Source organism: Hydra vulgaris, chromosome 02 (assembly GCF_038396675.1).
Source record: "Hydra vulgaris chromosome 02, alternate assembly HydraT2T_AEP".
NCBI classification, from domain to species: Eukaryota; Metazoa; Cnidaria; class Hydrozoa; order Anthoathecata; family Hydridae; genus Hydra; species Hydra vulgaris.
In genome coordinates this window covers 18421877-18436862 of record NC_088921.1, presented here as the reverse complement: position 1 = coordinate 18436862, position 14986 = coordinate 18421877, and the positions used below count along the sequence as shown (strand labels likewise).

The window sequence follows — 14986 nt, the reverse complement described above, 5'->3', positions numbered from 1 at the left end:
TTTTTAAAAACTTTTTTAAAGTTCTTTTTCTTGATGGATGTAATATATATCATGTCGAATGTCCAAAAAACATTTACTTTGCTTTTGACATTATTTTTTTTGCGGGGAATTAGGGTTTTAAACAGTAGTTGTTGCAATACCGAAACTATCCAGGTTGCATTACCGAACTCACTTATTTTTTGATAATGGACGAATAGAAAAGGTTCGTTATTTCTAATTTATTGTTTAGGTTTAATTCCTTTTTGTTTTCTTTAATCAAACTCCTTTTATAAAATCTAAATTTCAACGTAAAAAAGCAGGAATGCTCCGCGGAATGGGTTTTTTTGGGTAAAAGAAATTGACTAATGGAAAAATAAAAACAGAAGAAATTAAAATATTTTTTTACATTTTACAATTGTTTATACTTTTTTTTCAAAAAAAAAATTTCAAATAAATAAAAATAGTTTATTACACTAGTATCTATCCCAAACCAATACGTTTTTTTGAAAATCCTTCTGTAAGCGTTTTTCCAAAATAAACAAATTTAGCAATTTTAAGTTTATAATAAATGTAAATAAGTTTACAATGATCATTTCGTATTCTTACATACATACATGCATCTTAATACTAGTTTTAAATAAGAAAAATAAAGTTTAAGGCATTTTACTTTCTTACTTTTATTATTTGAGTTTGAATTCAATCAAGAGCGCGTTGAGGGTGAGAATCAAGGTAGTAGGCCCCACCCCCCACCCCACCTCACGCACACCTCTTGGGGAGAAGCTATATATTTTTCAAAGGTGAATAATAAGATATTTGTTTGTAACATCAGTATAATATTGTGCAGAACTTAGTAACTATGTCCTATTGTGTAAAGGTTATTGATTTATCTTAACTATAACAAAGTCTAAATTTCAATTAGCTTTTTAATTATTTTTTATCTCTCAGACCCTCCCTTGCTGCAAGGGCTGAACCAGCGTTTTTTTTGTTGAGAGATAACTTCCATACATGGAACTCCAAACATTTATTTGTTTATACTTACGTCAATTAAAGAGGCTTTGCAAAAAATTGCGATGATTAAATTACTATGTAATAAAATTGCGATGGTCAAATTACTAAATGACATTACTTCTTAAAATGGAAAACTAACATACTCAATTCATGTGAGAAAAAGTTCAACAATAAGAGATTTATTTTTCGAAAAGGAAAATACCAAGAAATGAATATCATGTTTTATAAAGTGAATTGGGATGAAATATTTGATAAAATAAATACAAACCAATGTTATGAATACTTTTTTAAAATTTATGAAAAAGCTTGCAAACAATATATTCCTCACCACTTCAAACCCACTAGTTCTATCCAAAATCCATGCATCAACATAAAAATCAAGAATCTAATTAGAAAAAAACGTAATCTATGGTGCAGAGTGCGTGCTACAAACTTCAAAAATACAAACCTAAATAATGAATACAAACTAGTTAATAAAATGATTAAAAAGCAAATTAAAAAATCTACTCTTGATCATGAAATAAACTTAGCAAAAGATGTAAAATATAACCCAAAACTCTTCTATACATATGCACAAAAAAATCAAACACATACAAAACTACTAGTACTTAAAACTAGTGACAATAAAATAATAACTGATAAAAAAGTCATTGCTAATCTACTAAGTTGTAGTTTCCAATCAGTATTTGTCAAAGAAAATCAAGATCTACCACATTTCATCAATAAAACAATGCAATTATTTGAATGTGACTGGGACCAAGAACTAAAAGAAGATATTGTACATAATTATTTATTAGAACTTAATGAAAATAAGTCACTTGGTTGTGATAGCATCAGTGTCTATGTGCTAAAGCATTGTGCAGAAGGATTATCCGAACCTTTGTCATTAATACTCAAGAAATCGATTCATTCAGGAGAGGTGCCAGAATTATGGAAACCTGCAAACATTACATCACTTTTTAAAAAAGGAGACAAGGAAGATCCGCTCAATTACAGACCTATCTCTTTAATATCGATACAATGTAAGATAATAGAGAAAATAATTAGAAAAAAGCTGATAATTTATATAACAGAAAACAATCTATTAAAGCCTCAACAACATGAATTTGTACAAAATGAAGGATGCCTAACAAACCTTTTAGAAACTTTCGATATTATTACAACTGAAATTGAAGATGATTATCCAGTTGATATATTATTCCTAGATTTTGCAAAGGCGTTCGATAAGGTGCCCCACCATCGACTTATATATAAAATTTCTAACTACGGAATAAAAGGCAGTATTTTAAACTGGATTGATTTTTTAAAAAAAAACAGAAAACAAAGAGTGGTAATGAGTGAAGCTGTACGAGATTGGTGAGAGATTTATAGCGGTGTGCCACAGGGTTCTGTATTGGGTCATCTTCTCTTTCTGTTACATATCAATGATCTTCCCCAATGTATCTCTTCAATTACAAAACTATACGCTGATGATACTAAAATCATATCTGTTATAAAAGAACATAATGATCTAATTAATATGCAAAATGACATTGATTTGTTAACTGAATGGTCAAATGTATGGTTATTGGATTTTAACATAAGCAAATGCAGTGTTATGCACATTGGAAGAAAAAATATTAACTATAATTACACTATGAAACACGACAATCAAAGTTTTATTTTAAAAATGTCAACAAAATAATTAGACTTAGGTGTAATAGTTTCATCCAATATGAAATGGAATCATCAGGTTCAAGCAGCTACAAGTAAAGCACAAAGAATCTTATGTTTAATAAGAAAAAGCTTTACTTATCTTAACACTGAATTGGTAAGGCAATTATGCACATCGCTGGTTAGACCACACCTGGAATTCGCAGTTCCAGTGTGGAGTCCAGGTAATAAAAACGATATCAATGACCTAGAAAGACGAGCAACAAAGGTAGCACCTGAACTAAAACATCTAAGTTATACTGAAAAATTGGCAAAGTTGTGTCTCGCAACTCTGGAAACAAGACGTACAAGAGATGATCTTATTGAGTTTCAAAATAACAACTGGTATTGATAAGATATTGTGGTATAAAGAGCTTTATAAAGCTTCTTCCCAAAGTCTAAAAGGTCATTCAATGAAATTTGAAAGAGAATTTGCAAAAACAACCATTAAACACAATTTTTTTACGAACAGAGTGATACCTCATTGGAATGCTTTACCTGAAAAAGTGGTTTCTGCAATGACAGTAAATTCTTTTAAAGGTAGACTAGATAAACATTTGTTAACGGCTGTTAAAGTATAAATTTTAAATTTTATGCTCCGCGACAATAGTCGTTACAGCACCTTTTATTACTATTAGAGCCCGATAAAAAAAATGCCTCCAAAAAACACCCCTCCCTTGACCTTAAATGTGAAGGTAACAAGTTACCAAAATTTTTTTTTTTCTATTGTTAAATAAAAACATATTCATCAATCAATTTTAAATTATATGCAATAATCTCTTAGCGTTTAAAAATGTCCATAAAAAGTTTGAATCCCCCTCAATTTGAGAGGGTTACAATATTTATCTCGTTATAATTTTTGAACGCTAAAAGATTATTTCATGAAATTTCAAACTAATAGTTAAATTTGAAATTAGTTTAGAACAGTATAAAAAATTTTTTGCAAAATAATTTCCCTCACATATGGGGTAGGGGGGCTAAATTTATTTGGGTTTAATCTTTATTTTTATTTTAGTATTTGCAAAGCATCGTTATTTAATGTAAGTATAACCATAAAAATGTTTGGAGTTTACTCCATGTGTAAAAGTTATTTCAAACATAAAAAAAAAGGCAAGATCAGCCTCTGCCTTCGTTAGTGAATGATAAATCCCGCCCCGAATTAAAATCAAGAAACTGAAAAATATCATCTTTTTAAAAAATAATCATTTTCAGGATTTGCATTTTATTTTTATTTGAAAATTCAGAAACACAATTTCTATAATGACTAATAGAATAACATAATACTAATTTTAGTATTATCTAAATCATTAATAATAATAAAGTTTGATTTGCAACTTAGGCAAGTAAGGTATCCATTGTAAAATAATTATTCGACGCTGGCTATCAGCCCTCTTTAAAAGGTTTTGCAGGAATGGAGATAACGCTTTAGAATCAAAGGTGCTTACGGATCAAGGGTGCAAGTGCTTCTCTATATCTCTTTAATATTTGTTGAATATAAGGAAATCGGCAAAATGCAAAGTACACACTAGTGAAATGCGAACTTTTGTGCAAACCAAAATATCATATTTTAAGGACCATGATTATATTATTAATTTAAATTAAATTAATATGAATATATTAGTAATGTATGTTATTAAGTGTAAATGCATTTACTGACTATTAGAGAGAGCATGCAGGTAAATGTAAACACATCGACTGAGGGTTTTGGTTGGAGCAGCGTAGTCATGTTTATTGTTTAAAAACGGCTATAAAAGCTGTTGCAACATGAAATACCTTTAGAATAATGGTCCGCAATTCAATTTTAAATTTAATAGTCCGCATTTTACCTTGTATTTATATTGAAGCACTTTTTGTAGTTTATGCATCAACTAAAAAAAATTATATTTTACATTCATTTTCACCAACTTAAGGAAAATATGTTGTACCTAATATGAGGAGCCCAAATTTAATTTCTCTAAATGTTTCAGTATTTATTTGTTTGATTATTTTATTATTTTCTAAATGTTTCAGTATTTTTTATTTTTTTTCCAATAGTATTCCAATTGTAAGCTATATTTCTATGATGTAACGATGTCGAAATATTTTATCAGAAATTTAAATATCAAGTTTTATTTCAATTATAAAAACGAAATTGAATAATTTATAGGTTTTATTAATAATAATGTATTTCTAAAATTTAAATAAATTAAATACAACATTCTCTGCAAACATCAAGAACGTTAACGTAACCATTTTTGCCACTAATCCTATCGGCTAAGTCAGTTTAGCTTTTTCAATCTTCTACATTTGTTTCGATATTGAAAATATAAATAAAATATAAAAAATTAATGTATATATATTTATATATATAAACACCCAACTCACACTTGCTGAACATCCAAGTGGTACATCAATGATTTTAGTCGGATCTGTTTTTAAATCTTTAGTACTTATAGATGAATTTGATTTGCCAATATCTTTAAAGGATTTTCGAAAAAAAAAAAAATAAATAAAAATATATATATATATAATAAAAATTTATTTTTCAAATTTAAAGAACACTCATTTTATAATTTATTATTTAATATCTAAAACTATTTTATTGAATTGCTTTAATAAATTTGACTTTAAAATTCTCACATTTAATAATTGATTTTCTGAATAAAATGATACTGAAAAATCTACATCTAAAAGATAAAAAAAAGATAAAAACGTTATTCTTATTACATTAAAGCTAAATATTTCAATTCTTTTACATTTTTTTAAATTTTGAAAGTATTGCTGTACAGCCCTCTGAATTAGGGTCGGCATTTGGCAATGCAAACCTAATTGCCGAACTTAGCGTTTGAGGTTGCCAAATATTTCCGAACATTTTTGGTTTCTACTTTTTATGATGGAACTTGTCAATAAATGTTTTTGCTGACCTGATGATGACCTAAAACATATCAAGGTCTGCAATTTTTTGCCAACTTTAGTTTTATATATTTTCAAGGGTTGGGTGTTTTATAATAATAAAAAACAACTTATTTCTATACCTTGTTGCTATAAACATTAAATAAAATATAAATATTGATTGAATACCAGTCTTACAGTCTTACCAGTTCCACAAGTTGATTCTGATGAGCAACAGAAACGCTTTTTATCTCTTAAAAAAAATTAATAATTGTGTAGTAATAACTAATAATGGTAAACTAGTTGAAAGAAAAATAAAATAAAAATATAAAAGTTTGTATTGCCGTTCAGAAATGTAAGTACAGAGAGCTACTTCAGCCTAAATCGAGAATACGCAAAAATATTATTAAAAATAGTTATGATATTATTAGTTATTTAAAAAAATCCCTTATTTATATAATTATACAAATTAGTAATATTTAATTATATAAATAAGTAATATTTAATTATTTAAGTAATTATTTACTAGAATAAAAAATTGAAAAACAAAAGCTTTTAGATTACCTTTATTCTTGACAAATTACTAGCTCTAGCAAATATAAATACAATAGATTCAGGCACTAGAATTTTAAATACATAGTCACTATCCTAAAAAGATCATTACTTAAAAAACAAAAATAATAGTGGAAAGTTGAATATTATCCAAATAGATGATTTTAAGATGAAATAATTAGAAATAAACATATGATTAATATTATAGATTATGATTACCTTCAAACTATTAAAAGCTAAAACAAAAGCTTTAAAAAGATCATGCAATTGATCTTCTGTCATTAGGCTAAGGAGATCTCTGTTACAAAGATTTTCTGAATAAATAAACGGAAATGCAAAAACATGTTAAATAATCAAGAAAAAAAAAAAAAATAATAAAGCAAATGGAATAATAGAGTGTAAATTCCTATATTTTTATGTAATACAAACTTTTATCTTCTCCACCAACAATAAACCAGTTATGCCTGTAACTGTATAACTGAACATCAAATACAAAAATACTATTTAAGGATTTAGCATTTAGTAAGATTAAATACTTGAAGTCAAAACTATTTGACTTTAAGTATTGAAAATTGAATACTCAAAAATAAAATATTCCAAAAGATTTTATTTCTATTAAAATATTACACGTCATTTTGCTTCCAAACTGATGTTTGAACAACTCCCAATAAATAAACAAATGCTAAAATATATTTTTAAGAACACAGTATTTAATAAACTCTAGGGACCTTCAAATTTGTTCAAAACAAACTCCCTTCATAATGAAATAGTAACTGGCAAAGGTGGGATTTGAATCTGCAATCCTGCTGCGACAGGCTATCCGATCACAATAATAGCAGCACACTATACAACTGAGCTATCCCGACTCAATAGTATATTATATAAAAATGTATCTGTGAATTACAAATTTAAGCAAGATACTTACTTGACCAGAATAAATAGATTATAGCAACTGAGAAGTGCTATTTCAATCATACATTTCTTTGTAAACAGATTCAATCCTATAAACATTTAATTATATCCTTATTTTATTACAAACAGTTATAAAAAAAATATTACCACAAAATAAGGTAGACTGTATTGGGGATCTTTCTCTCACATCTAGACTTGAAATTTAAAAAGAATTTCATGCAAGTTATTAGATTGTATTGCAACCTTACACCTGTAAATCTATCTAACATAAAAATTCTGATCCAAAAATAAAAAATCTATTATTAAGTCATCATTTAGTAAAATCTTTACTTTTTGGCTTTATTTTGACTGCCAATTTTATGAGTTCAAGCTTAATGCCTTATTAAGACTATATTTATTGAACAACACTTTTATTTCTCATATATTTACACGTCAAAAATTGTATACAAATATTTGTATCAAAATTTATAAAATATATATAATTTTTAACATATATATATATAATTTATAACATATAATATACACAAATACGTGTATCAAAAATTATATACAAATATGAATAAATCGTATACCTGCTGTAACAAATGTATCCAAGTCTTTGATATCACTTGAACTACCTTGAAAGAATTATTAGACAAGTTTGAACTTTTGTTTTGTTTTAAACAGAAAACAGAAAAAGTGAAAAACAACAACTTTATATTTAGAGTATAAGTAGAGTGCTCAATGTTCTTAAAAGAACAGAGCAATTATAAATTAGTAGAAAATCACTTAACAAAAATTTATCTCATTGATAAATTTTTGTTAAGTGATTATCAAATTAACCACTGTGTTTCATCAATAAAGACTCATCAGAAATGATGATTTTATGATGAATCTTTATTGATGAAACACAGTGTTAAATAAGATAAATTTTTGTTAAGTGATTTTCTACTAATTTATAATTGCTCTGTTCTTTTAAGAACATTGAGCACTCTACTTGTAGAATACATTTTAAAATTTTTTTAATATATATATATATATATATATATATATATATATATATATATATATATATATATATATATATATATATATATATGTATGATATATATATATATATATATATATATAATATGTATATAAGATTTTATTTAGTATTTAATGGCGATTGAACAAATTTATTGCTGGATTACGATCAAATAAATTCTTAAAAAACTAAAAACTTATAAGGCTTTAACGTGCGTTCCCAGAGTTGCAATAACAAACAACAAGTTGCAATAACGAACAAAATTGTTACAAAAACGAACATAGGCCGCGTTAGGTTGCATTAGCGAACAAAAAAGTTCGGTAATGCAAATTTTTTGTTGCTAAACCAAATATCCATATGATGATGATGATGATGATCATCATCATCATCATCATCATCATCATCATTTTTATTAATTACCTTTCTTAACATAACAGTTGCAAGAGATTTCAGAAGAATTTAAAAAATCTAAAAGATAGTTTATAAAGTTATTATTTCTATTACATTTTCTATAGTTGTTAGAAATCAAACGATTCTCCATTGTTTGATTTTTAAATAAAAACATTGTTTTAATTTAGAAAAACATAAAAACTAAAAATATTGTCTCTTAATTTTGTTATTTTAACTGCCTTCTTGTTCACAAAAGCTAAAGCACCACTTTACCATTGAATTGCATATAAAGTGCATGTGTGTTCTTAAATTGTCTCATTTAAGTTCTCAAATAAGTTACTTAATAATATAAAAGATTGAAAATAATGTTTTAAAATTCACTAAAATTTTTTTAACTTGTAATGATTCACAGCACTGATCTGCAAAGATACCTAAGCTAATTTATTGCGTTACACGAAGGAAAAAGTAAGACAACAAAAACAAAGGCTAAAAAAATTAATTAAATATAAAGATTGAAAAGTATCTAATAATTAATGTAGTATCTAGAACAGTTTTTTTTTAATGCATAATGGGTCATAAATGAATTTTTGAACTGGAATTTGAATTTGGTTAAATCTGCAAAGAAGTGCAGAAGGAGGTTGATAATAGTCTTATTTTGAGGGCGTTTTGGAAAATAGGTTAGAAAAACAAAAATAGGAAATTGCCGACTATTTTATAGCTCTTAGTGTCTAAAGTCAACTGTTTACAATTGGATTAAGTCTATTGAAACTAATGGACCATTGGAAAGGAAAAATTCTTGAGGTAAATCTGTTATAATTGTGTCAAAAACCAACATTTGTTATATTAAAAAATATTTAATCATCGTTCTGGCTGTTTGCGTTGAAAGCTAAATTGTCATCAAAGTTACTTGTCAATGATTTTAAATTTAAAAAAACTAACATCAAATATCCTAAAAAAGTAAAAGCCTACTTCTAACTGAAAATCAAAAGAAGCAAGTGGAACCAAAGTGTCAGCAAATGTTAAAAGAATATAAGAATATCCATTTTGTTTTTGACAATGAATCGTTGTTTACTTTAGCTTATTTGTCGCAGTCATGACAACTCTGGTTTTTATTCAAGAGATAATAATATCACTCCCCAAATGTAAAGTTTGGTTTTAAATGCCAAATACTAAAAAAAGAATATTGGTTTCGCTTTGTATTTCACCAAAAAGTGAATATTTCATCATAAAGTGTATAAAAAGGTGTATTAAAGCAGTTTTTTAATGCTTCAGGAATAATGAAACAAACAGTCTTCTTGGAAACCATAATTAAAAAGTATTTGGTACCTTTTATTAATAAATTTTATAGTACAGGAGAGGTACGCATTTTAGCTTGACATGGCATCTGCTCATTATGCAAAAAGCATGCTAAATTACCTAAATGAGAAAAAGTCAATTTTGTATCAAAATTGATCAATCCTGAAAACATCCCTAAATCAAGGACAATAGAAGAATTTTGGGGAAATTAAAAAAACAAAGTTTAAGAATGGGTGAAAACCTTATTTTGGGTGTTAGGAAAAGATTTGATCATATAAGAAGACATGGTGTCTAATTTTTTTTTCTCTTCAAATACTAACTAACTGTTGCTTCTTGGGTAGTAATGAAATGTAGTATAAATTTTACGTTTTTTTTTTCTTTTTTTTCGTTCAAAAAAACAATTATTTGCTCTTTTCACCCACCATGCACTTTCACCTCAATATGTTATTAAATCAGTTAATAAACAATGTTTTTCTATATAAATTAGATTTAGTTAGATTTATGCATCACTTTTGTTTCAAGTAGTGTTATAAATTGTTTTTGTAAAATTAGTAACAAAAATGAATGCACATTTGTACAATTTGATAATAATGATTTTTATCCCTAAATTACAGCCAAAATGTTAGATAAAAACAAAAGAACTTGGAAAATCTACATTGAAATTACAGACAACACTACTTGTCTAATTAAACAAAACTCTATTTTAAAAGGAGTTGTGGAAGAAAAAAACCACGCACAAACGCTTTGATGTAAAGATGGGAAGTTACAATGGAGCAGAAATTTGCGATTTTGTAGACTTATATATTTTAAATTCCCAAGCTAAAATAGTTAAATTTAATTTGGCTTGTATTGAGATGGTTTAACAAAAAAATTATATAATTAACAAAATCAAAAAAAATTAATACAAAAATTTTCAAAAACATTGACTTTTAAATTGAAATAAACATAAACTTAAAAATTGTAAATTTTCTTGTCACATTTAAACTAGCAAAAAAATTTTACAGACCTTATATAAAACCTAATGATGAATAATAGCATATTATTATAAAAATTCAAATCACCGCCCCCACCCCTCAATGTTTTAAAATAAATTCTTATTTCAATTAAGTATATAGACTAAATCAAAACTCTTCTAATGAAAATATTTCACTCTTCTGAATGTGTGTATAAAAAGGCTCTTAAAAAATATTGAATTTAAAAATTTCGAGCTAAAATTTGAAACAAAAATTGCAAAAAAGCAAAGAAGAACAATAATTTGGTTCAACCCACACACTCTGCATTGTGAAGCGGAAATAGGATTTTACTTTTTTGAAAAAAAATATTCAATTTTATTATTTTAAAATTTTTTTAACTGAAACAAGTTAGTATTAGTTAATAAAAAAATGTTTATTTCTAATATTTTTTAAATTTGTCTTTTTAAGTGAGGGATTTTCAGGAGTAAAAAAACCCGGGTTTTAATTTTATACAATAATTACCAAATTTCCTCAATTTTTTTATTTATTATTTTACATATTATCAAATAAATGATACATTTTTTAAATGAAAAATCAAGCAAAGAAAAGGTTTTTTGTCTGAAAGTGCTAGTGAAGCCAGAACAAAGAAAGCAAAACTGCACAAGTTGGTCATGCAAGTCTAACTTTCTTGGCAGAAAACACTAGGGATACAGTTAATTATTTGTTTGTGACATTTGATATGTACCTCTATCAAGTGTTGTTCTGAATGTTATGCTATTGATAGTAGTTTAAACTATTTTTGTTAGACTATTTTTGTTAATTTTTTTTGTTAATATTGTTAGACTATATTAATAATTTTTTTTTGGTGAAAAAATAGTTTATAATAACAATTCAAAGTATTGTTGTTTTTTGTTTTTAAAAACATTTAAGAACAAATTTAATAAATTTTAATTAGTTCTGCATTGAATTTGTAAAAAAAATTCAATGCAGAACTAATTAAAATTTATTAAATTTATTCTTAAAACACATTTATAGTCACAAGTTATTGAAAACATCTATCATATCTCATATTTTAAAAACATCTATATCTTATCATTATATATATATATATATATATATATATATATATATATATATATATATATATATATATATATATATATATATATATATATATAGTATATATATATATATATATATATATATATATATATATACATATATATATATATACATATATATATATATATACATATATATATACATATATACATATATATATATATATATATATATATATAATATATATATAAATATATATATATATATATATATATATATATATATATATATACACATAAATATATATATATATACATAAATATATATATACATATATATATACATATATATATATATATATATATATATATATATATATATATATATATACATATATATATATATATATATATACATATATATATATATATATATATTTTTTTTAAACATCTTCGCTTCCAACAAGGCTGCAAGCAGCCACTAATTAAAGTTGGAAGTTACTGTAAGAGAAAAGATGAAGATTGTAGAGCAAGATAACGATTGACGGACGATTTAAAAGATTCCAAATTATATGAATCAGGAAAGCAAGATAAAGGAAGCGAATTCCAAAGAACTGATTTTTGAGGAAAAAAACTAGACGAATAAGCGTTTTTGGAGCACTTAGGAACAGTCACAGAAAAAGGATGACACTTGATTAAATGACGAGTAACACGAGAATGAATTTTAGTAGATGGCACAAGAGACGCTAGCTCTTTAGAGCAGTGACCATTATAGTATTTGTAGAAAAGAGAAAGAGAAGCTACATTACGACGATGTGATAATGGTTGGAGGTTGGCTGCAAGAGCAGGTTCAACTATGTTTACAACGCGTTTTTGCACCTTGTCTAAAAGAGAAAGGGCATCATTAGAGGATCCGCCCCAGATATGGCAACAATATTCCATACAAGGCCGGATTTGAGATTTATAGAGATAGAGAATAGAATCCAGAGTAAGAAAGTGGCGAGCTCGATAAAGAGATGCAACCTTAGCAGATGCTAATTTTGCAACCGATTTGATATATGGTTTCCAAGAAAGATTGGAAGTAAGAGTTAATCCTAGAAGATGAAGAGTAGGTGACTCATCGAGTACATCACCGTTCATAAATATAGGAAGATCTAAATTATTGCGATAACGATTGGCTGAAAAAAATTGAGTTTTATCTGAATTAAAGTTCACCAGCCACTGTGAGCCCCATGCTGTAGCAGAAGTGAGATCCTTTTCAAGCTCAAATGCCCCCTCCAGGCAATCAGAGGGTGTTGGTTTCTTATCACGACAAGAATAAATGGTAGTATCATCAGCAAACAATGCCACCTTAGATGTGAGAATATCTGGAAGATCGTTAATGTAAATTAAAAAGAGTATATGGCCAAGGATAGAACCTTGAGGAACCCCTGAAGTTACAGAATAAGAAGAAGAGTGTTGTCCATTGAGGACAACTTACGATTTGAAAGTTACGATGTTACGATTGGAAAGGAAGGATTCAATGATCTTAAAGATGTTGCCGGATACACCATAAGAAGAAAGCTTATGGAGAAGACCAGCATGCCAAATTTTATCAAACGCTTTTGAAATCTCAAGAGCGATGGCCTTAACCTCTCCACCTTCATCTAATGCACAATAAAACCTGTCAGTTATTACTGTTAGCAAATCAGCTGTAGAACGAGAAGATCGAAATCCATATTGATAGTCAGAAAGTAAGTTATTAGATTCAAGATGAGAAATCAAGTGTTTGTTAATTAAAGATTCAAAAACCTTGCTTATGATAGGAAGAAGACTTATGGGACGGTAGTTAGACGAATCAGATCGCTCCCCAGAATTTTTGAAGATAGGGATAACAGATGCCGCTTTCCAGCAGGCTGGAAAACAAGACTCTGATAAGCACTTGTTGAATAGTTTTGAGAGTATAGACGACAGCTCCGGAGAACACTTCTGCAAGACAATAACAGGTATGTTGTCTGGGCCACAAGCTGTAAAAGAGTCTAGGTGAGGTGACAAAGTCTGAACCATACAAGAGAGGTGGAATTATAGATTTGCCCTTATTATTGATATTATTAAAGATTCTCTAGAAGTCACGAGAGCCTAATTATTGAGATGAGATACGAGATTTCATGTCCTGAGAATAGCGGGTTTTGGCGTTAGACAAAACCTTTTTACAGTTGTTTCTAGCAGTAATAAACAGACGTCTGTTTTCTGGAGAATTGTTTTGCTGATAAATATGGAAGTAACGGTTTCGATTGGCAATCGCAGCAGCACAGTGTGAGGAAAACCATGGAGGAGAGTGAGGCTTGACCTGGAATGGTCGAGAGGGAATAAAAGATCCCATGCCAGCCTGAATCCACGAAGTTATGTAAGAAGCACATTTGTCGACAGGAAGTTGAAAGATTTCTACCCAAGGGCCATCACGAAGAAAATCACGGAAAGAATCCCAGTCAGCTTTACTGTAGTTGTAAGAGGTTCGATAATATGGGTATTCAGGTGATGAAGAAGAATGAGATATTAGTTTTAAAGAGATCAAACTGTGATCAGAAGCACCTAAGAGTGAATGTGGAGAAACTGAGCACTGACTAGGATCAGAAACAAGACATAAGTCGAGTAGAGAAGGTAAATGATTAGGGTTGTCAAGAAAGCGAGTTGGAAAGTTGACTATTTGAGTTAGGGATTGAGAAAGGCAAAAGTTGTGGACCAATATATATATATATATATATATATATATATATATATATATATATATATATATATATATATATATATATATATATATATATTGGTATATATAAATATATATATATATATATATATATATATATATATATTGGTATATATAAATATATATATATATATATATATATATATATATATATATATATATATATATATATATATATATATATATGTATATATATATATATATATGTATATATATATATATATGTATATATATATATATATCTATACATATATATATATATATATATATATATATATATATATATATATATATATATATATATATATATATATATATATATATATATAATATATATATATATATATATATATATATATATATATATACAGTGGTGGCACAAAGTCATGACCACAGTTGAAAAACAAGAATCTTATTCATTTTTGACACAATATAAAATAAAATAGCACCACATTGAAATAAAAATGACTGTGCATTGTCAGTAATAAGAGCCACTAATAAAACATAAGAGATTCTGACT

General features: G+C 26.9%; 2 protein-coding genes across 12 annotated transcripts; one reads left to right on the top strand and one right to left on the bottom strand.

Annotated features, from left to right (window-relative positions):
- The first annotated feature begins 1195 nt into the window (after positions 1-1195).
- On the top strand, positions 1196-2347 carry LOC136075904 (uncharacterized). Its single transcript, XM_065789347.1, has one exon. The coding sequence runs from the start codon at positions 1196-1198 to the stop codon at positions 2345-2347; it is 1152 nt and encodes a 383-aa protein (XP_065645419.1).
- Positions 2348-4763: 2416 nt separating this feature from the next.
- LOC136076802 (uncharacterized) lies at positions 4764-11092 on the bottom strand. 11 transcript variants are annotated; one of them, XR_010636598.1, is made up of 7 exons: positions 8441-11092; positions 7587-7631; positions 7028-7103; positions 5757-5803; positions 5299-5345; positions 5044-5135; positions 4916-4959 (listed from the first exon to the last, which is right to left on the bottom strand). XR_010636598.1 is itself a non-coding variant. In XM_065790252.1 (6 exons), exons 1-6 carry the CDS (start codon positions 8583-8585, stop codon positions 5109-5111), a joined length of 387 nt encoding a protein of 128 aa, XP_065646324.1. In that variant the 5' UTR covers positions 8586-11092; the 3' UTR covers positions 4764-5108. The 11 variants fall into 11 exon arrangements, 3 of the variants coding, with proteins under 3 accessions (XP_065646324.1, XP_065646323.1, XP_065646322.1); XM_065790252.1 differs by having other exon boundaries at positions 4764-5135; XM_065790251.1 differs by lacking the exon at positions 5299-5345 and having other exon boundaries at positions 4764-4959.
- Positions 11093-14986: the final 3894 nt, after the last annotated feature.

Coding starts and splice junctions, on each gene's coding strand:
- LOC136076802 (XM_065790250.1), bottom strand. CDS start 8,585: ATGTTTTTATTTAAAAATCAAACAATGGAGAATCGTTTGATTTCTAAC. Junction 7,632..8,440: donor CAACTGTTATGTTAAGAAAG/GTAATTAATAAA, acceptor AATTCTTTCAAG/GTAGTTCAAGTGATATCAAA. Junction 5,136..5,756: donor AGAATCAACTTGTGGAACTG/GTAAGACTGTAA, acceptor AATCCTTTAAAG/ATATTGGCAAATCAAATTCA.
- LOC136075904 (XM_065789347.1), top strand. CDS start 1,196: ATGAATATCATGTTTTATAAAGTGAATTGGGATGAAATATTTGATAAA.